The sequence below is a fragment of the Mus caroli genome, unplaced genomic scaffold, assembly GCF_978045245.1.
Source record: "Mus caroli unplaced genomic scaffold, Mus_caroli_1 scaffold_18, whole genome shotgun sequence".
Lineage (NCBI taxonomy): Eukaryota > Metazoa > Chordata > Mammalia > Rodentia > Muridae > Mus > Mus caroli.
Genome location: NW_028227273.1, coordinates 63,110,281 through 63,131,671, shown reverse-complemented (window position 1 = coordinate 63,131,671; position 21,391 = coordinate 63,110,281). Strand labels below are relative to the sequence as shown.

Genomic DNA, 21,391 nt, shown 5'->3' with positions numbered 1-21,391 from the left:
TGCAGATAGGTATCCGAATTCTCTTCCTGCATCTCAGTATTGCTGTGTGAGGTTTTCTTTTTTTTTTTTCTTCCCTAAATGTTAATTTCACTGGGAGAGACCGAAATGTGGGTGTGATTGTAGAAAACAAGCAACAAGTGGAGTCTGTACTCCTGGGGTGGTGAGTAACAGTAGGTAACGTCATACAGTGTTTGGTACTGAGCACAGGATGGCCCCCCTCAGCCCGGCCCTTTCACACTTGCAGGCGGTTTTGCTCACAGGAGAACAGGGCACTGCAAAAACGGTAATGGTGAAGGCGTACCTGAAGAAATACGACCCTGAAGTGCAGCTGTCCAAGAGTCTAAATTTTTCCTCTGCTACAGAGCCAATGATGTTTCAGGTAGGACCTGTCATTCGCTGGGGAAATGAGCGGACTAAAAATTTAAAAGTGGCGGTTCTCATAAAAGGCACTCACTCCAAACATGGGTTTGGGGATTCAGTTAGCACCCGTGAAATTTGCCTCTTTTTTTTTTTTTAATGTGTGTATGTGTGTGTGTGTGCACATGCACACACATGCACATGTATGAGTTTATGTGTGCCGTATGCATGCAGGCATGCATGCAGGAGCCTGAGGAGGCCCAAAGCAGGTGCCAGATCTCCTCAAACTGGCATTTGTAAGCTGCCGTGTGGTTGCTATGGACCAACTCTGATCCTCTGCCAGAGCAGTAAGCTCTCTTTATTCCCGAGGCCTCTCTCCAGACCCACGTCTGCTTCTCTCACGACTGAACTAGAAGCTAGATCCAAGTAGCGTGCTTTGGCTTAGTGTCGAAGCTGAGGCCGGGCTCAGGAGCATATCCGTTTTGGTGTACTGGTGGTTAACATTCCTGTCACTTGTTTTTACAAAGGCAAGGGTTGCATACTTAAGAGTTTAGGTTTGAACTTCCGGGTTACGTTAGCAAATTGCTTCCGATTTTGAAAACAACGAGTCACAAGGATTGAGATCCAGTGTATGTGTCAAGCCATCTCCCTTTCTCTAGAGGACAATCGAAAGCTACGTGGATAAGAGGATGGGGAGCACCTATGGTCCCCCAGGAGGGAGGAAGATGACGGTGTTTATTGATGATATTAATATGCCTGTGATCAACGAATGGGGAGATCAGGTATGTCTGAGGGACTTCATGTAGCTGGCATACAACTCCCCTGAAGTTAGAGCTACGGGAGCTTGTGTGTCATCCAAGGTGGGTACGGGGTGTCAAAATGGACTCCTCCGAAAGAGGCACTCGAGACTGCTCAGTCCTCCTTCCAGCCCAGTGTCTTCCATCACAAGCCACCACCTGCAGTTAAGTCATAGCCCCTGGATGTCTCCTTCTGGAAACCCATCTGAGGGCTGGGAGGATTCCTCACATCTACTTGGCATCTTGATTTCATGCCCTTTCTGGCTTCCCTGCTTCAGAGCTTGATTTTGTTCTACTTGGCCCCTCTCTGATGACTACCCAATAGCTAAACCATGGTCAACAAACCAACGAAAGGCCCCATCTCCTCTGCTCATCCACTCATTGGACTCTATACCATGGTCCCAAGCGGCCGTCATCTGTCAACCCAAGTCACTCCCCATTGGAGGACCTTACCACTGTGGCTGGCATCCAGCATGTTCCTGATTCACTCTCAGTGACCCCACACAGCCCTGTGAGCTCTGTCTAGCTTGAGTCTCCCAGGCATGGCTCTTTATCCCCACCTTTGCTCTTTATGCTCCCCCACCCCGGCTCTGGGACCCCCACCAGAAGCTCAGTAGCCACCGGAGAGCCAGCCTGGCTTCTGCTCTACTTCAGGACAGAAGGACTTCAGCAGTTGTCAAAGGTGGCAGGCAGCATGCTTAGCTCCAGCCTGCCTTTACTGTCCATGAGCTGAGCTGCTCCTGGCTTCTCAACCTTTTGTTCATCTGGGGGTGTCAGACTTAAAATATCCCAACAGGGCCGCAAGTCTTCTATAACTCAGGAAGCAGCCTCCCTGTATCCTGACAGGAATCGGGCTGTTCTCCGTATTGAGCCATCCCTCCGGGGAGCCTTGTGTTTCATTCCTTTGCTTTATTTTCTCGGAAGCATTTATAGTCTGCTCTTTTATTTGTGCATAAGTATATACTCATGAGTCTCGTCTCCCACAAGGATGCATGCATCCTGAAGATAGATTCTCGTGTGTGTGTGTGTGTGTGTGTGTGTGTGTGTGTGTGTAAAGAGAGTCTGGCACACGGTGGTTGAATACTCGGTTGGGTGAAAGACTGTTCCATTAGGGGTGCTTATGTGCTGTCCCCTTGGTGATGCCCAGAAGGAATTTGAATACAGAGTTGGGTCTCAGAAGGGAAGTTAGAACCAGAGCCACAGCTCTGAGAATCTTCAGAGTGTGGAGTTGCGGTGGTGTCCCTGGAATCCTGGGAAGGAAAGGGAGGCCTGGAAGACCGCTAAATATGAGAGCCAGTGGGTAGATCATGGCTAAGGAGTGATCTGTAAGCCGTCAGAGGAAGCTGGAAAGAATCGTGCCTCAGAAATGAAAGGCAAGACGGTTTTCCTCTAAGACAGAGGCCATGTTGACAGTGTTAGAAGCTGCAGAGAGAGGTCTGTAGCCTCCAGACCACCACGCTGAATGGTTCATAGTGTTAAGGTCTGGGGCTGAGACCACTCTGCATGCTGATCTGACGTGAGTGTGTGAGTGAGCGTGTGAGTGAGCGTGTGAGTGAGGGTGGGAGTGAGCGTGGGAAGCAGCCATAATCAGACTTGTAACTCTTTTTTGTTGTTTTGTTTAGAGACAGGGTTTCTCTATGTAGCCCTGGCTGTCCCGGAACTCTATGTAGATCAGGCTGGCCTCGAACTTAAGAGATCCACTTGCCTCTGCCTCCCAAGTGCCATGACTAAAGACACGTGCCACCACTGCCTGGCTCAGACCTGTAACTGCTGCGTGCTGTTGACAGCACACCAGGTATTTAACACCTACTGGCCTACACCAGGTATTTAACACCTACCGGCCTACTTAAATTTATTTGGAAATCTGTTCTATCAATATAGCAAAGGCCACACTGGATCTACACCACATGCTGGTATCATGTCATTCAGGTTGCCCTGAAGGTGCCGGTCAAAAATCATGAACCCGCTCCCATGGAAGGTGCCTTGAGCTTTCTGATAATCTCCCCTGTAGTATTTCTAGGCGTTGGGCATGTTTAAAGATGCCGCTGTATGGAATTTCAGATCACCAATGAGATCGTGCGTCAGATGATGGAGATGGAGGGAATGTACAGCTTGGACAAGCCTGGAGACTTCACCACCATTGTCGATGTGCAGCTCATAGCAGCCATGATCCATCCTGGAGGAGGGCGGAACGACATCCCACAGCGCTTAAAAAGGCAGTTTACCGTGTTCAACTGCACGCTGCCTTCCAACACGTCTATCGACAAAATCTTCGGTACGCGTGCTCCAGATGCTTGCTGGGTTTTCTTTCTTTCTTTTCTTTTCTTTTCTTTTCTTTTCTTTTCTTTTCTTTTCTTTTCCTTTCTTTTCTTTCTTTCTTTCTTTCTCTTTTTTCTTTCTCTCTCTTTCTTTCTCTCTCTCTTTCTGTCTTTCTCTCTTTTCTTCCTTCCTTCCTTCCTTTCTTTCTTTCTTTCTTTCTTTCTTTCTTTCTTTTCTTTCTTTCTCTCTTTCTTTCTGTCTCTTTCTGTCTTTCTGTCTTTCTCTCTCTTTTCTTCCTTTCTTTCTTTCTTTCTTTCTTTCTTTCTTTCTTTCTTTCTTTCTTTCTATTGAATCATGTAATGGACCCAAGCTATGAAAAATTTACTTAAAAGCTAAAATGTTCATCTGAAGTGTGGATGGTAAATACCAGCTCTAGGGTGGCTTGTGTGTACAGCCTGTTCTAAGACTCAAAGATACTTAGAGAGGACCTCGTAGATGTGGCATGAGAAGTTGGGAAGGACTGAGGAGGTGGCTAAGCTGGTAAAGTGTTGGCCACACAAGTAGGAGGACCTGGGTTCAATCCCTCAGAACCAGAATTAAAACAACAACAACAACAACAACAGAAAGAGCCAACCAAGTGTGATGACACCCATTGTTCCCAAGCTGGGGAGGTCTAGGCTCGGGCACCCTGAGGCTTGCTGGACAGACAGCCTAGCCTACTTGGAAAGCTCTAGGCCAATGAGAAACTGTCTTAGAAAAGGTGTATGACTTCTGAGGAACAACATCTGAGGTTGTCCTCTGGCCTGGACACACACACCCTCATACATACCTACATATAAGTGCCCCTGTATGCACACACACATATGCATACATGTGGCCACATATAAGTACACTCGTGTATGTGTGTGTATATGGGCATATACACACATACATACATATACTCATACATACCTACATATAAGTACCCCCATATGCACACACACACACACACACACAAACACACACATACACAGAGGGAGGGGGAAGCATTTTACCCTTATGTGGATGATCAGGGAAATCTGGGCTAATGAACGTCAGCACTTCCACACATGCCCCAACTAGCCCTTTGAACTGTTAATAATAAAATTAAGATCATCGACACCAAATTTGGCATCTACAACACATACTATGAAAAATGGTGAAATATGGAGCTGACTGGCATATTTCCTTGGTGTGGCAGGCACTGGGAAAGGGAAGGGTGCGGGGAGAGTTTCAACAGAAGGAGGAATGGTCACTAATTTTTATGGGAAGGCCATTAAAACCTGACCCCACCTTATGTCATAGCCCAAAATGAAATGCTGTTGGGAGAATTAACGATGATTCAATACATCTCCTATTGCCACTAAGGGTGGCTGGACTACTTCTGACTTGCTAACCCCTGCTGGGTGGTCAGTCTCATAATGATCAACTCAGAACTAACAGGCACCTTACAACTGTTTTTTAAAGAAACTAAGTGTGTGCCTTCCATCTGATCCTTTCCCCAGGAATTATCGGCTGTGGATACTTTGACCCGTGTAGAAAGTTCAGACCTGAAATATGTGACATGATTGGGAATTTGGTCTCAGTCGGCCGTGTGCTGTGGCAATGGACCAAGGTAACCCATGCAGCTCATTACAAATGACTAACTTGTGACAGAGAGATGGCTCAGCAGTTAAGAGCACTAGTAGCACTGGCAGAGGACCCAAGTTCTGTTCCCGGCACCCACCTGGTGGCCCGCAACTGTCTGTTGACTCCACACAGAGGATCTGGTGCCCTCTTCTGGCCTCTGCAGGCAGTACACACACACACACACACACACACACACACGTTACACAGATATACATGTAGACAAAGCACTGGTACACATGAAATAAAAATAAGTACATCTTTACAAAACAAAACTAACAAATTCCTGGGATACCTTTTCAGTATGGAAAGAGCTTTGGTACTAAAGCAAGCATTTTCTGAATTGATAGGGGAGTTATTGATAGGGGAGTTAAGTTTCTGATCATCTGACTTTGAGTGTAACAATCTGCAGAAGATAGTCTTGGGGGTGAGGCTATAGCTGAGCCAGTCAATGCATGTTGAGCAAACGTGAGGACCTAAATTTGGATCCCAAGCATCCATGGAAAAAAGACAAACATTGTGGTGCATGCCTGTGATCCCAGCTCTGGGAGGTGGAGGCTGTAGGACCGTAGGAGCTCGCTGGCCATCTAGTCTTGCCAAATCACTCATCTCCAAGTACAACAGGAGTCATGTGGAAAACAACACCTGATATCGACCTCTGGCTTCTACACACACGTACATACATGCACACATGGACCCGCACACACAGCAACAACTACACATGCATAAATCACACACAGTCAACTAGCTGTGTTCGAGTCTCAATGTGTGGTCGACTCTTGCCTGTATGATTATCAGCTCATGTTCAGTGTTTGCCCTGATAGAGTCTCACGTCTACATAGCTGTGTATATCTATGTATCTGTTCTCTCATTTATCTATTTACGCTAGTGAGGCTAGCCACTATGAGGCATGATCTCTCCCATAGTTCATTGTGGCTCTTGGGAACTCATGGAAAGGGGACTTGGTTGAATGTGGACAGCAGTGTCAGAGCAGGGGCTGGTGTCTGAGTCTTGTCTGTTAGTCTTGAATCCATCCTGCTGACAGATTCTTGGCTTTAAAACTCCTATGCACCTTATTTATGTTTTGTTTTCTAACTGTGCTGTGACAAAAAAAATATGAACTTGGTTTTGATTTATTGAGTTATTCAGCAGGTCTCATCTGTTGATGGGAGCTGGCGAGATGGCTAAGTTCACCGGCTGCTCATGCACAGGACTTGGTTTTATTTCCCAGCATCTCCACGATCTATAGCTCCATTCCCAGGCAGATCTGTACCCTCTCCTGGTCTCACTGGGCACTGTATACCATGGCTCACAGACACACATGCTAGCAAAACACATAAAAAAAATAGAAGCAGAGAAAAAAATATTAAAATAGGATGTATGGGATAGGATAGTCAGGACTACATTTCTACCCCGCTGTTTTCCTCTGAGGATTAAATTGAGAATGCTCACCTTGTGTCTCATCCCCAGGTAAAGATGCTACCCACACCTTCAAAGTTTCATTACATCTTCAACCTCCGGGACCTTTCGAGAATCTGGCAGGGGATGTTAACCATAAAAGCAGAAGAGTGCAGCTCGATCCCCATTCTCCTGTCGCTCTTCAAGCACGAGTGTAACAGAGTGATCGCAGACAGGTGTGCACTGCAGCCTCGGGCTTTACACGTGCGATCTGAGAGGCTTACACTCAGATCCATTGGATAAGGATTCCTGTGTCACACACACACACACACACACACACACACACACACACACACACACGCTTACTTACTGAGGCTAGAAGTCAACGCCTGGTATCTTCGATTCCTCTGCACTTTATGTTTTGGAGGCAAGCCTTCTCAGTGAATTCCTCGCTCACTACTTCAGCTACACTGACCTTCCAAAGAACCCCAAGGATCCTACTGTCCCAGTCTTGCTAGAGCTAGGGTAACAAGGTTTATGCTACTAGGCCCGGCATTTACAAAGGTACTGGCTATCTGGCTTTTACAAAGGTTCTGGCTCTCCAAACTCATGTCTTCCCATTTATGAAGCAGACACTACCTACTGATCCATCTTCACAGCCCCTGTGCTTGAAAAGTATTAATGGTGGTTCCCACCTGCCAGTCAGTTCTCTGGTAGTTCACCCTGCACCTGCTGCCATACCTCATCTTCCTGGACCACGGTACTACCAGAGAGCTGATAAATTTTAGCCACGTGTATTTCCTAAACACTGTAGTCTTTGCATGGGTGAGGTTGCATCTTGCCCCATTAAAGTTCAGTCCTCTGCCCGAGCTCCAGTTCTCTCATCTGTGTTAAGTGTGTAATGCTACCAGGCTCGTGAAGTTGTAGGGTGGGAACTGCAACTTCCAACACACAGGTAGGAACTCTTCAGATGTGACAGTCTTCCCTCTGTGACACTGTAAGCCTGATAAGGTGAGGGTCATGTGACCGAGGCTCACCTGCCCTGCAGATCGTAAATGATTCGTTGGCTTCATCTAAGCAATGGAGCTGTGTCCTTCTCCAAATAGAGGGCATAGGGCTTCCGTCCTGAGGTGAGGAAGATGCAGGGTTGGGTAGAGAGGTGACCCTGTCTTGAGGTGAGGAAGGTGCAGGATTGTGTAGAGAGGTGGCTCTTCCCTTCCCTTCCCTTCCCTTCCCTTCCCTTCCCTTCCCTTCCCTTCCCTTCCCTTCCCTTCCCTTCCCTTCCCTTCCCTTCCCTTCCCTTCCCTTCCCTTCCCCTTAGTACCCTTTCCTTTCAGGTTTATAACTCCGGATGACGAGCAGTGGTTCAACTCACAGCTCATTCGGGCAGTGGAAGAAAACATCAGCGCAGAGGTCGCAGCCAATATCCTCCCTGAACCGTACTTTGTGGATTTTCTCCGAGATATGCCGGAGCCCACTGGTGACGAACCCGAAGACACTATGTTTGAAGTGCCCAAAATCTACGAATTGGTACTTACTTCCTAGAGGTTTGGGGGAAATTTTTTTTTGATTTTTCTTTAGATGGATGGGGAAGGGACTCATGAAGTTCTGTGTCAGTTAAGGAGCCATTGATAATTGATGGCTGCTGGAAGAGAGAATTGCTTTTCTTCAGTGTCCCGAGAGGCCACCTATGCTCTGGGAGATGGTCTAACACCCAGGCTTACACAAGCAGTATGGAATCTACTCAGTGGGTGTTAAATTGAGAGAGCTATAGACAGACAGACAGACAGACAGACAGACAGACAGACAGGTATATAGGTAGATAATAGATAAGAGTACTGTGAAAGCTATATAGAATTCAACTTTCAAAGTTTCCAGGTAAAGTTTTATTGAAACTTAGTCATGTACACTAGTTATACATTGTCTGCAGCCTCTTTGCAAGAGTGCAATGGAGTGATCACAACAGAAATTGTAAAATTTCCACAAAGCCTAAAACATCTGTTCATTTCACCATTTTAGAAGTTTGGCTAGCTTTTGCCAACCATCCCAAGGTAGAAAATGAAACTCAGAAAGTGTTTTGTTCAACATCTGTGGTTCCTAGATAAAACACGGAGGAACTAATGTAAAACCTCAATGAGTTAAAGAGAGACATGTCATTTCCCTACATTAATAGGTCTGGGCTGGGGGGATGGCTAAGCAGTTAGAAGCACGTGCAGAGAACCTGGTTCAGCTCTCAGCACCCACATGGCAGCTGGCAATTCCCTCTAGCTCTCCAGTATCAGGGTATCTGATGCCCTCTACTGGCCTCTAGTGGCATCTACATGCATATGGTACACGCGTGCCCATTCAGGAACACACAGAAAGAAAAAAAATTAGCAGAACAAAGGCAAATTTCATGAAATGAAAACAGGATTCCAAGTGAATGTGGGGAGGGTAGAAGCTTGCACATCTACATAACCATAACGCACAGGCCAAGCAAAAGAACAGTCTGTAAACCACGGTAGGCAAGGCTTGCTTCTGAGCGACAGGCCTGTCAATTGGGTCACATAAACTGTAAAATGTCCCACACATTTGCAAAAAGCTAAGTTACTGAAGCACAGGCCAGAAACAAAGAAGAGATAATTCCTACATCAACAACAGGAAAATCGTGTCTTAAACATTTTGTTCCCTTTCCCGTAGGTGCCGTCCTTCGACTTCCTTGTGTCTTTAGTATTTTGTTCCCTTTCCCATAGGTGCCGTCCTTCGAATTCCTGAGTGAAAAGCTTCAGTTCTACCAGAGGCAGTTCAACGAGATCATCCGAGGGACATCTCTCGACCTGGTGTTTTTTAAAGACGCCATGACTCACCTCATTAAGGTTCCATTGACTGTCTATTTCCTGTGTGCGAGTGCCGTCAAAACTTAGTTCCATAGGGGAATTACCCTGGGAGCACCCATCCCACCAGGGAGACCAGAGAAGAGCAGCCATGGTTGACAGCTCACTGTTTCTGAAAGCTGTGGATCACCGAGGACGCTTATGCGTCCACTAACACAGCAGCATGTGGTTTCCAAGGGCAGGTGGATTTTGGGTCCAGAGCTTTTGGGGTTCTGATTCTGACTGCTCCCCATGCGCTGAGGAAGCTGGAATGGCCTGGGAAGAAACGCCCCTTCTCAGAAGTTTGCTTAATCACTGTGTGTGCAGGTGTGGGTGGCCAAGCCCGCAGAGGCCAGGGGAGGCTGTTGGGTATCCTGCTTTACCACACTCTCATTTCCTGACAGGGCCTCTCACTGATACTGGTTCTCTGGAAGCCAGTCATCTCCGGCGATCCTCCTGTCGTAATGCCAGCAGTGTGTGATCATCTCTGGCTTTTTACATGGGTTCTGGGATTTGAACTCTGGTCCCTTTGATTTTATAGCAAAGATTTTTTTTTTTTTTTTTTTTTTTTAAAGACAGAGTTTCTCTGTGTAGCCCTGGCTGTCCTGGAACTTACTCTGTAGACCAGGATGGCCTTGAACTCAGAAATCCACCTGCCTCTGCCTCCCAAGTGCTCAGCCACAGCATGGACTCTTATCTGCTGAGCCATCCCCACAGTCCTGATGTGGGGATCTTGCTGCCTAGGGATAAAAAGACAAGGTTGAACATGTACACACACACACACACACACCCCAATGAAATAAATGTTGAATATTATAAATGAAAAATCAGTAATGACACTTGCACATAAACACACAGAAGTTACAAAGCTAAAGAGAATGAAAGCAGATGCAAATATAGACAATGAAGGAACTGAAGAGGCTGCAACGACAGCTAGCTCAGTAGTTAACAGCACTTGCTCTGCTTTTACGGTAGACCTGAGTTCAGCTCCCAGCACCCATTTTGAGTAGCTCATAACCATCTGTAACTCCAGCTCCTGAGGATCCAGCGTCCTCTTCTGACCTCCAAGGATACCCCGACACAATGTCACACACACACACACACACACACACACACTCACACACAAACACACACTCATATACAAACATACACACATACTCACACACATACACACTCACACACACAAATTGAAAAAAAAATGATTTAAATAAAACAATGTGATACATTCAAACAATAACAAGAACCCAAAATGTAGCATTATAAGGAAAGAGTCTGATGTAGTCTGGAAACACTTGGTCAGACTTTGGACCCGTGAGTGTAAGAATATATAAACATTTGCATTCCGTTTTTCCAATAAACTTTCAAACACAGATCTCTCGGATCATTCGAACCTCCTGTGGGAACGCATTGCTGGTGGGTGTCGGTGGCTCAGGAAAGCAGAGCCTCTCAAAACTGGCCTCCTTTATTGCTGGGTATCAGATATTTCAGATAACACTAACCAGGTGAGCTGGGATAAAACCTAGTGACGTGCTATCCCGCAGTCAAATGTTTATGTTTGAAATCATGACACTTTGGTGTGTTGCTTTTCCTCAGAAGGTTTTGTGTGTGTGTGTGTGTGTGTGTGTGTGTGTGTAGATGGGCATGCCACAGCACTCAGGGGTCTGTCTTCTGCTCCCACCATGGTGGTCCTGCAGGATTGAATTCAGGTCGCCAGGGTTAATAGCAGGTACTCTTACTAGTGGGGCCATCTTTCTGACCTCCCCCCCATTTCTAAGTAAACTTTTATTTAAGTATTACACATGTAAGAGCATGTACACAGATTATGGATGAGTAGTAAACTTTTATTTAAGTATTACACATGTAAGAGCATGTACACAGATTATGGATGAGTTGTACACACACAGGCAAAGACCTGCATGGTGACAATACCAGTCGACGTGACAATGTGGATAGGGAGAAATGTCTTAAGACCAGAACACTAGGTGAAGAGCTACAGGTGATCAGTGGCTGCTGAAGACGGAGGGTTACTTTCACCAGGGACAGATCTCCTGATTGGTTAGAGTGGTCAGCCTGAAACACAACAGGTAAAAATAACTCTAAAAGGCAGGTTCTGTGTGTGTGTGTGTGTGTGTGTGTGTGTGTGTGTGTGTGTGTGTGTGAGGTGGGGGATGGGGTAGAGGGGAAAAGCAGAGAATAAAAATTATAGTATGAGAGATTAAAAATTGAGAGAGTGTGAAGGAAGGACATGGGAGGGGTGGGAGGAGGGAGCACGGGACTCATGTATGAAATCTTTAAACAATTCAACAGCACAAACTATGTTAAATAGAAATTAGTTAAAATATGTTCAATAGCTGGGCGGTGGTGCCACACGCCTTTAATCCCAGCACTTGGGAGGCAGAGGCAGGCGGATTTCTGAGTTGGAGGCCAGCCTGGTCTACAGAGTGAGTTCCAGGACAGCCAGGGCTATACAGAGAAACCTTGTCTTGAACCCCCCCCCCCTGAAAATGTTAAATAGGGATCAGTTAAAAGCTTAAAAAAAAAAACAACAACAAACCTTAAAAACCAGGGAGCTAGGGCTGGAGAGATGGCTCAGTGGTTAAGAGCACTGCTCTTCCAGAGGTCCTGAGTGCAATTCCCAGCAACCACATGGTGGCTTACAACCATCTGTAATGAGATCTGACGCCCTCTTCTGGTGTGTCTGAAGAGAGCCACAGTGTACTCACATACATGAAATAATAAATCTTAAAAAAAGAAAGTCATGGAGCTAAACATGTTAAAAGACACGCTCCTGGCTTCTCTTGAGATAACTGGAGAAGCTGCCATACACAGTCTGCCTCCCAGTGCCTGTGGCTAGGCAACAGCTGCCGCCTCCAATAGGACCGGCATTCTCTCCTCCGAGAAAGACTCCTGCCCCAGCCCATCTTCCCTTGCTGGTACTCAGCCAGATCCGGAGATGTATCTGAATAGTTCCTGGAAGGTGGCACTGTCTCTTGCACTGTCACACCCTCTTCACATGACATTAGTCACTATCCCTTATCATCGGTGTATGCATTAGACACAGCACTTCAGCAAAGGTATATCTTATTATTTTTTATTTATTTTTTTGTTGTTGTTTTGTCTTTTTTGAGACAGGGTTTCTCTGTAGCCCTGGCTGTCCTGGAACTCACTTTGTAGACCAGGCTGGCCTCGAACTGAACTCAGAAATCCGCCTTCCTCTGCCTCCCGAGTGCTGGGACTAAAGGTGTGCACCACAATACATCACAGCCACTGCCTGCAGCACTTACATCTAACGGGAAGCAGGGTAGAGAGAAGAACCCGGAACCCTCCCTTCTCTCCATCATGAGCCATCTCATTATAGCATTTGCATTACTCACGTCAAATTGCATGATCTATCCGTAGGCTCTCTCTAGCCACTTAGTGAGCCGTGCGCATGGCTGCATGCAATGTAATCTGTTACTCATTGTTATTCATAGTTTATGATGGCTTCCCCACCCCAAACCAAACTCACCCAGATTTCAGGTTAGTTTTAGATGTTAAATGGACATCCACTTGGATGATATCTGTTGATCAGGATGGTGGGGTAGGCGGTTAATGTTCATTTTTCCCTTTGCCATTGTTATTTCTGAACCACTTCCATTAAATTCTCCACTCCTCTGTTCTCGAGATGTATATAGCATATTTGTTTTGGATGGCAACACTCAGTTCTTTATCTGAACTCCCTTTGTTTCCTGGAAGACACCATTACTCAGTACGTGTTAGAGCCAGTGGAGATGTCTGCTCTAATTATCATGGCTTGTTACTATGTCTTGAGATAAACTGGGACCGTGTATGTTAACCTCTTTTAATTTCAAGTGTGTGCATGTGCCTACTTGTCAGTATGCTCACCACATGTGTGCAGTGCCCACAGAGGCCAGAAGAGGGCACCGGGCACCCTGGAACTGGAGCTATAGGCAGTTGTGAGGCACCCAGTGTAGAAGCTGGGACCCTGAGTCTTTTGCTCAAGCGTCGAACACTCTTACCACCGAGCCATATCTCCAACTCCATCGAAATCACTTACTGCTTCTCTCCTAGGTCTTACAACGTGAGCAACCTCATAGAAGACCTAAAGAATTTGTACAAAGTTGCTGGCGCCGAAGGCAAAGGCATTACCTTCATCTTTACGGACAATGAGATAAAAGATGAGGCGTTCCTGGAATACCTTAATAATTTGCTGTCTTCAGGGGAGGTGGGGCTGGGAGAGGGGTGGAAATGTGTAGTGGGAGTGTGTACATGCATGCATGTGTGCACATCCATTGTGTGTGTGTGTGTGTGTGTGTGTGTACATGTGAGTGTGTTTCTGCCTATGCATGTGTGTGTGTGTACATGTGTGCATGTGCCCACACCCAGGTGAATGTCTGTGTGTGGATGTGTCAATATGGAGATTCTAGGACAGCCATGGCTGTCATTCCTCTTGGACACCATCCATCTTTTGTTTGTTTGTTTTGGGCAGGAGATGTTTTCATTGTGCTTGGGGCTCTGGCCAGCCAGCGAGCCCCATGGGTCTGCTTGTCTTCACCTGCCCAGAGCTGGAATTGCAAACATGTGCCCCTGTGCATGGCTTTTTACATAGGTGCTGGGGCTCAAACTCAGGGCCTCAGTACTTGGATTGCGTCACACTTGGCTTTTGTTATTTTTTGAAATATATAAGTTCTGGAGACTGAATTTAGGTCTTTATGCTTGCCAGGCCAGCAATTTCCCAGCCAAGCCATCCTCCCAGCCTCTAAATCCAAATCTTATTTGTGTAGGAAGAACAGGAAGTTTACAAAAGTGAGACTGTTTTGCATATATTCTTGACTTGAGAAATGAGATTTAAGCACACTGTGTACTGGGTTATTTCATTTTATTTTTATATTTGTGTGAAATGAATACTGCCTATATATACATATATATATATATATATATATATATATATATATATATATATATATGTTTTATTCCATCTTAAACAATTCGTGGCCTATGTTTTATCTTAAGCTTGCTCCTATGCCTTGTTTTATTATTCTGCCTATTTACCAGTTGGGAGTGCAGAGTGGTTGGGTGAATTTTGTTTGCTGTAAGTAGACAGGTTCTTACATTTCTGGTTCCCATGGGCACCCACCTTCATTTGATGCTTTGTTAGAAGGTCACCAGCACTCGTGTCTGAAGATCGACAGTGAAATTGTCCTCTGGCTTCCACATGCATGTGCATGCACATCAGTAAACATAATGTGCATTCCCCCCACACATGCAAACACATAGCCACACACATAGAGATAGATTAGATAGATAGATAGATAGATAGATAGATAGATAGATAGATGGATGGATCACAGGTAGCCTTTAGGAACCAATGTCCAAGTGTCCTGTGCTTTCACTGAGGGGCCATCTACAGCATGCTTTCCATTCAGGAAGAGGTGCTGACATGTGTACACCAAGTTGTTTACACGATGTTCCAACTCAGGGAAGCCTGTGTGGGATTTGGAACGGGATGATCATGTTAGAGCTGTCCACAACTGTCCAGACTCCCTGAAGAAAAACAGACCTTTACCATGTATCAGCAGTTTAAGCTGGGGGTGGGGGGGATCTTATTAATTAGTAATGGGGGAGATAGCCCCAAAGCCAGATCCCAACCAATGGGAAGCTCCCCAAACAGGCCCTTCTCCAGGTCAGGCCTACTGCTCTTGACTCTGGCCAGCAGAGTAGCGATTGCTCCTGCCTGACAGGAGGGGCCAGCACAGCAGCGATTGCTCCTGTCTGATGGGAGGAACCAGAGCTAAGCAAACTGTCTTGAGAGTCAAGTTGGGAAGACCAGCCAATCACTGGACACTTGAAAGTATTGGTTGGAGGGGTGGAGGGGGCCATTCTTAGGCTGACAGCTTCTTCATCAGGGGGACCGTGAATTGCTCTTGATTACCATGCTCAAAGGAATTGCGCTCTTGATAATGTCTGGCAAACTTGGAATGTGGTTGAGGAGCAGAGAAGAGGGTACTGATGGTGGTGGTGGTGTGTGTGTATGAGAGGGAGAGACAGACAGACAGGCAGACAAAGAAAGGGAGACAGAGAGAGAGAGAGACATAGAGACAGGGAGAGACAGAGACAGACAGAGAGACGGGGGGGGGGAGGGAGAGGATTTACAGGGGCACAGTAGTAAATTCACAGGGGCAATTACTTAAAGCACACACCATGCTCTTCCTTTCTTGTATGCTCCTCAAAGATCTCCAATTTATTTGCCCGAGACGAGATGGATGAAATCACCCAAGGCCTGATATCGGTGATGAAGAGGGAGCTGCCTCGACACCCTCCCACCTTTGACAACCTGTATGAATACTTCATCACCAGATCCAGGAAGAATTTACATGTTGTTCTCTGCTTCTCCCCGGTGAGTCTCCATTCCTCATGTGGCAGGATCATGCACCTGATAGGTTACCTTCTTGGATGACATACTTGACCAGAAACAAACCTTTCTTTCGTGAGACTAAAATGAATTTTTTTCCTAGTACAATGGATCCGTGGACCCATTATCACTTCACTGGCGTGGCCACTTAAGAATATATGAGTTATTTAAGGTTGCTGCATAGTTTACCAGTTCATGAACCATCAAGAGACATTATTATTTGAATTGTGAAGACTTTGGTAGCCGGGTGGTGGTGGTGTACGCCTTTAATCCCACCACTTGGGAGGCAGAGGTGGGCGGATTTCTGAGTTCGAGGCCAGCGTGGTTTACAAAGTGTGTTCCAGGACAGCCAGGGCTACACAGAGAAACCCTGCCTCAGAAAAAAAAAAAAAGACTTTGTTAATACTATCCAGCCTATCTATATTTCTAATATGGACATGACATCTTCTTGATGAGGTTCTGACTTTGACTATCTCTAGTTCACCGTGTTGGCCAATCTTGCAGACTTTTGCCCCATGTGACTACTTAAATTTTAATTAAATTGTGTAAAAATTAAAATCCAGTTTCTGGGTCTTGCTAACCTCATTTCCAGCGTTCACTGACCATGTGTAGCCAGTGCTAGCCATGCTAGGAAGCACTGCAGGAAAGCATACATGTAGGATATCTACATACTTGTGGAATGTTCTACTGCATAGCTCTGCTCTGCTCTAGAGCGTCTTTTTCCCCTGTAGGGTAGCGACACAGTCCAATGGTCAGAACTCGTCTTTATAACCAGTTAATGGACATGTTAAGGTCAGATAAGCCCCAGGCATCTCCAAGAGGCCAGGCATGGCCATTAGTACTCCATAGGCCAACTGCAGAGACAAATTAATAGTGAAAAACAGAAAAGGGAAACTTATTCAGTGTGGTCACAACACTGAAAGGAAGAACCAGGGGGTCCAGTGTTATGTCCCTTCACTGCCCCAGGTCTATCTTCCAGGCCCTGTCATGAGGTTTGAGTTTAGATAGATGGCAAGAGCTATGCATAGCTAGTGTCACCCTGCCCATGCTTGCTCCAGTCTTTCTTGTAAGGTCATCTGACAAATTGTCAAGGTTGTGTGAGAGCTCACCAAAGGGAGATTTAGAAAAATCCTCTTTCTACCCAAGACTGTCACATCTGTACTCACCCCAGGGTCCGTGCAACCCCTGTCCCAATCCTCTTGCCAAGGTTTCTCATGTGAGCTTGTCACTTTCCTCTTAGAAGGCTGTTCCTAGACTTGAACCCAATATGGCTACCATTTCCCCAGGACAGGAACCCAATATGGCAGCCATTTCCCTAAAACTGGAAGCCAACATGACAGCCATTTCACCAGGACAGGAGCCCTATATGGCAGCTGTGTCCTTAGGACTGGAACCCTATATGACAGCCATTTCTCCAGGACACCTAAACACTGACTAGGCGCACTGCCACAGCCCCGAGGTAGTTTCTTTTTAATTTTTCTTCTTTTAAGTTTGCAACATCTCACTGTTGGCCAAGGTAGTGGATACATCCCTTTCTCCACCTGACCGTACTTCCTCTGTGTTCCTCATGTCCTCTAACCTTGTTCTCCACAGGTTGGAGAGAAGTTCCGGGCCCGGTCCCTCAAATTCCCTGGTTTGATTTCAGGGTGCACCATGGACTGGTTCAGTCGCTGGCCCAAGGAGGCTCTAATCGCTGTGGCCTCATACTTCCTTTTAGATTATAACATTGTCTGCTCCATTGAGACTAAGAGGCACGTTGTAGAAACTATGGGGCTCTTTCATGACATGGTTTCTGAAAGCTGCGAGAATTACTTCCAAAGGTACGTGAGCTCGGTAGCTGTGAGGATTATTTCCAAGGGAAAGTGAGGTTTCATGAGATTGGTAGATGCTGGAACTAGAGCTGTGAAGCTCTCTCCAAAGAGAAATTAAACGTAATGACCAGGAAGCGACTCTTTGCAAAGACTGACAATGCAGGGCCAGGCACATCCCATTTTTCTTGCATTGATTTTCTAGTGATTAAATAATGAAAAGATGCCAGACAAATGAGTTTTAAAAATTAACTAGGGGCCATGCTTTTAAATACCTCTTTAACCCTCCAGGATTCCAAGTAGCAGATGCTTAATGAATCACTGTTTCATTTGCTTAATTTTGTTTTGAGAATGACCTAAATAATTCCTTGTAAACAGTTTAAAATGAGTCTCTCATCCCAATGCATTATTTATTATGATTAAGGAAGGGCACTGTTTTTAAGTTTCTTTATTGCCTTATGTTGAGAGAACAGTTAGGTTTGGCATTTGCATAGCCAAGTCTTATCAAAGCTTTTCTGACAATTAATTATGAAACAGGACTTTAATTGGGTGCAGGATAACCACTCAGGGAGAACAGTCATGGTGTGCTCATTGTGAGCAAGCTACCCACAATGGCCAAAACACAAGACAAAAGTGTAGGGTTTTCTTGCCCCAGAATGCATGGGAGCTGATGAGTAAGACTGGCAGGTAGGACTAAAGCAGGGTCTGCCGGGGCCTCCAGAATAGAGAGCTCCCTGCTGGGGCTTCCAGAATAGAGAGCTCCCTGCTGGGGCCTCCAGAATAGAGAGCTGCCTGCTGGGGCCTCCAGAATAGAGAGCTCCCTGCTGGGGCCTCCAGAATAGAGAGCTGCCTGCTGGGGCCTCCAGAATAGAGAGCTCCCTGCTGGGGCCTCCAGAATAGAGAGCCCCCTGCTGGGGCCTCCAGAATAGAGAGCTCCCTGCTGGGGCCTCCAGAATAGAGAGCTGCCTGCTGGGGCTTCCAGAATAGAGAGCTCCCTGCTGGGGCCTCCAGAATAGAGAGCTCCCTGCTGGGGCTTCCAGAATAGAGAGCTGCCTGCTGGGGCCTCCAGAATAGAGAGCTCCCTGCTGGGGCCTCCAGAATAGAGAGCTCCCTGCTGGGGCCTCCAGAATAGAGAGCTGCCTGCTGGGGCCTCCAGAATAGAGAGCTCCCTGCTTGAGTTAAATGGATAGGTTTTGTGAGGTACACAACCTTCCTAAAAACCTGTGCTTGTTTTTCTGTGCAGAGTCTGGGTAATGCCAGGAGTTCTAAGGGATTCCCATGCCTTGAAGTGTTTGCTTAAGCTGTCCTCTTCTTTTTGTTAGTACCATGCCCAGACCACCCCTCTTAACCTCTTATCTGATTCTAGGCGTTTCTCAGACTGCCGGAAATTAGTGAGTGAAAATCATCACAATTAGGCAGATGTGGCAGGTGTTATTTCTTCTGCCTCTATCAATCATCTAGCAAGATTAATTTCCTTTTCCTTTCATATGACCACAAAATGTATTTCTTGATTTTCTTTTTGGAAAAATTTGCTACATCTTTTAAGCTTTTCCCATTCCTTTACACTGAAGAATGATTTTTTTTTCTTTTTACAAAATGATTTTACAAAGTGAACGTTTTCACAAAATGCTGTAGTTATGGTTACATATATGTCCATGTTCCAAACAAGCAAGCAAAAGACAAAAACAAAACAATCAAAAGGAGCTTTGAAAATGTTAAAATGCCTCCGAACTCCAAAGATGAGTCATGAGATCAAAAATGGCAAGGGACTGTAGAATCCAGGGAGACTCTAGAATCTAAACCTCACTTTCTTACATGTGAAATTACCTTTTGTTTATTTCTGTGGTCACAATGAGGACTGAAGTGTAAAGCCCACAGTGAGTGTGGCTGTTTGGAGTTCAAGGCCATTTCAGCTAGACAGGGGAGAGAACTGGTCTTATGCTGAGTAGCAAATAACAGCCACGCAGAAATAAATTATGGAGTCCATTGGCATAAGCCCCACTGTCTCTCCTTTCTGTCCAGAAACTTGTTGACAGAGCAAGCTCATGTATGACAATTTATTTGACCTTCACAGTCCCGATGGAGTGACAGACATCCTTCTCTCAGCTTTCCATATATGGAAACACCCTTGAGGGAAAAACAACAGATAGATATGTTCTGTGTTTTCCCATGGCCTTCTGGGATGCCAGGTACCCCCCGCTGGCTTTCATAGTGGAAGCAGTGTAAAGGGCACTTTACAGAAGGACACTGGAGTGACTGAAGAGACGATTTTTATATTCCATTTTCAGATACCGCCGAAGAGCCCACGTGACTCCCAAATCATATCTCTCATTTATAAATGGTTATAAAAACATTTACACCGATAAGGTGAAATATATCAACGAACAAGCGGAACGGATGAATATTGGTAAGAGGAATATTGGCCAGTTTTGTCTTTTTCAGGGTTTGTTTAATGGCAATCCCAATGTTTTATTGAATGGGTATCATTGTATTTGAAAATCAAACACTCTGCACTCTGTTTTGTTTTTGTTTTGATTGAAAACTATGTATATGTGACTATGTGTGGATATGTGACTGTGTATATGTATGAACATGTAACTGTGTGTATGCGTATGACATGTGTGTATGAGCATGTGACTGTGTGTAAGCAGTGACTGTGAGCTTATGACTGTATGTGAGCATGTGACTATGTATGAATATGTGACTGTGTGTAAGCATGTGACTATGTGTGAATATGTAACTGTGTGTATGTGATTGTATGTCATCATGTGACTGTGTATATGTGACTGTGTGAGCATGTGAGTGTGTATATGTGGCTGTGTGTATGTGACTGTGTGTATGTGACTGACCATGTGTGAGTATATGACTCTGTGTATGCGTGCGTGTGTGCACGTTCATTTGAGTGCAAGTGCATCTGGAGGTAAGGAGGCATCATTGAATCCCTAGCAACTGGAGTTATAGGAAGTTTGAGGTGCCCTGCATGGGTGTTGGGAATAAAATTTTTCTGCTAGAACACTACAGACTCTTGACTTATTGTTAGGTTGGAACCTCTGCTCACCCACCCCTGCATGAGCTCGGAAACCCCATTTGCCTTCCTTTCCTCATCCCACCCCCCCCGAAAAACTCCAAAGCAATGGCTCCAAGCGCCCAGTTCCCCAGTCTTGGCAGCTGTGGCAACCTCCTCCATGATGCTGCCAGCCACTCAAGTCCCTGGCTAAGCACTCAGCTCTTGACCACACTTGGGCACAAACCCAGCTTATGGCAGACATGTCACTACTCCTTGCCTACAGTCTATAAAACTGCCCCACCCTAGTCTGGGTGTGAGACTTCCTCAGCCCTGTTCTTCGGGATTGATGAACCCATCCAAGAGCAGCACCTATCAAACTTGCCTTTGGCCTAATCTGGCCTATATCTACCTCACTGAGGGAGAGAAGAAGCCTGTCACCTACAAGCCATCTTTCCAGCTCCTACTTATTTATTTAGGTATTTATTTAGGTATTTATTTAGGTACTTATTTTCAGGCAGTGTCTCCTATAGTCTACACTGGCCCCTAACTCGTATATATAGTCCAGGATGATCATGAACTCTGGGGTGTTTGTCCAATAAATATTCATTTAATTATTAAAAGTAGGCCATGGTGACAAATGCCATTTGACCTGGTAAAATAACTGGGCAGTTGCAAACAGAGGGCCCCTTCCTTTTAGCCCTGAGTTCACTGTGTCAGGCACGAATCTCGGTCTCCGAATGGTGCTTGCTGACAAGGAGAAGCCATCTTGTGGAAAAAAGCAAAACCAGAAATAAATGAAGTAATGAGATGGCTCAGTGGGTAAGGTATGTGTTTGCATAAGATGAGGACCCAAGTTC

At 45.7% G+C, this 21,391-nt stretch overlaps 1 protein-coding gene across 1 annotated transcript in view; it reads left to right on the top strand.

Moving 5' to 3' along the window:
* Nucleotides 1–21,391, top strand: part of Dnah8 (dynein axonemal heavy chain 8) — a 253,171-nt gene that overhangs the window by 122,999 nt on the left and 108,781 nt on the right. The window contains exons 55-66 of the mRNA XM_085832623.1: nt 245–379; nt 1,017–1,139; nt 3,216–3,429; nt 4,937–5,046; nt 6,528–6,691; nt 7,793–7,985; nt 9,188–9,310; nt 10,679–10,809; nt 13,379–13,532; nt 15,540–15,704; nt 17,313–17,539; nt 19,816–19,934. Of these exons, the coding sequence (XP_085688749.1) occupies nt 245–379; nt 1,017–1,139; nt 3,216–3,429; nt 4,937–5,046; nt 6,528–6,691; nt 7,793–7,985; nt 9,188–9,310; nt 10,679–10,809; nt 13,379–13,532; nt 15,540–15,704; nt 17,313–17,539; nt 19,816–19,934 (1,858 nt within the window). The remainder of the gene's footprint in view (nt 1–244; nt 380–1,016; nt 1,140–3,215; nt 3,430–4,936; nt 5,047–6,527; nt 6,692–7,792; nt 7,986–9,187; nt 9,311–10,678; nt 10,810–13,378; nt 13,533–15,539; nt 15,705–17,312; nt 17,540–19,815; nt 19,935–21,391) is intronic.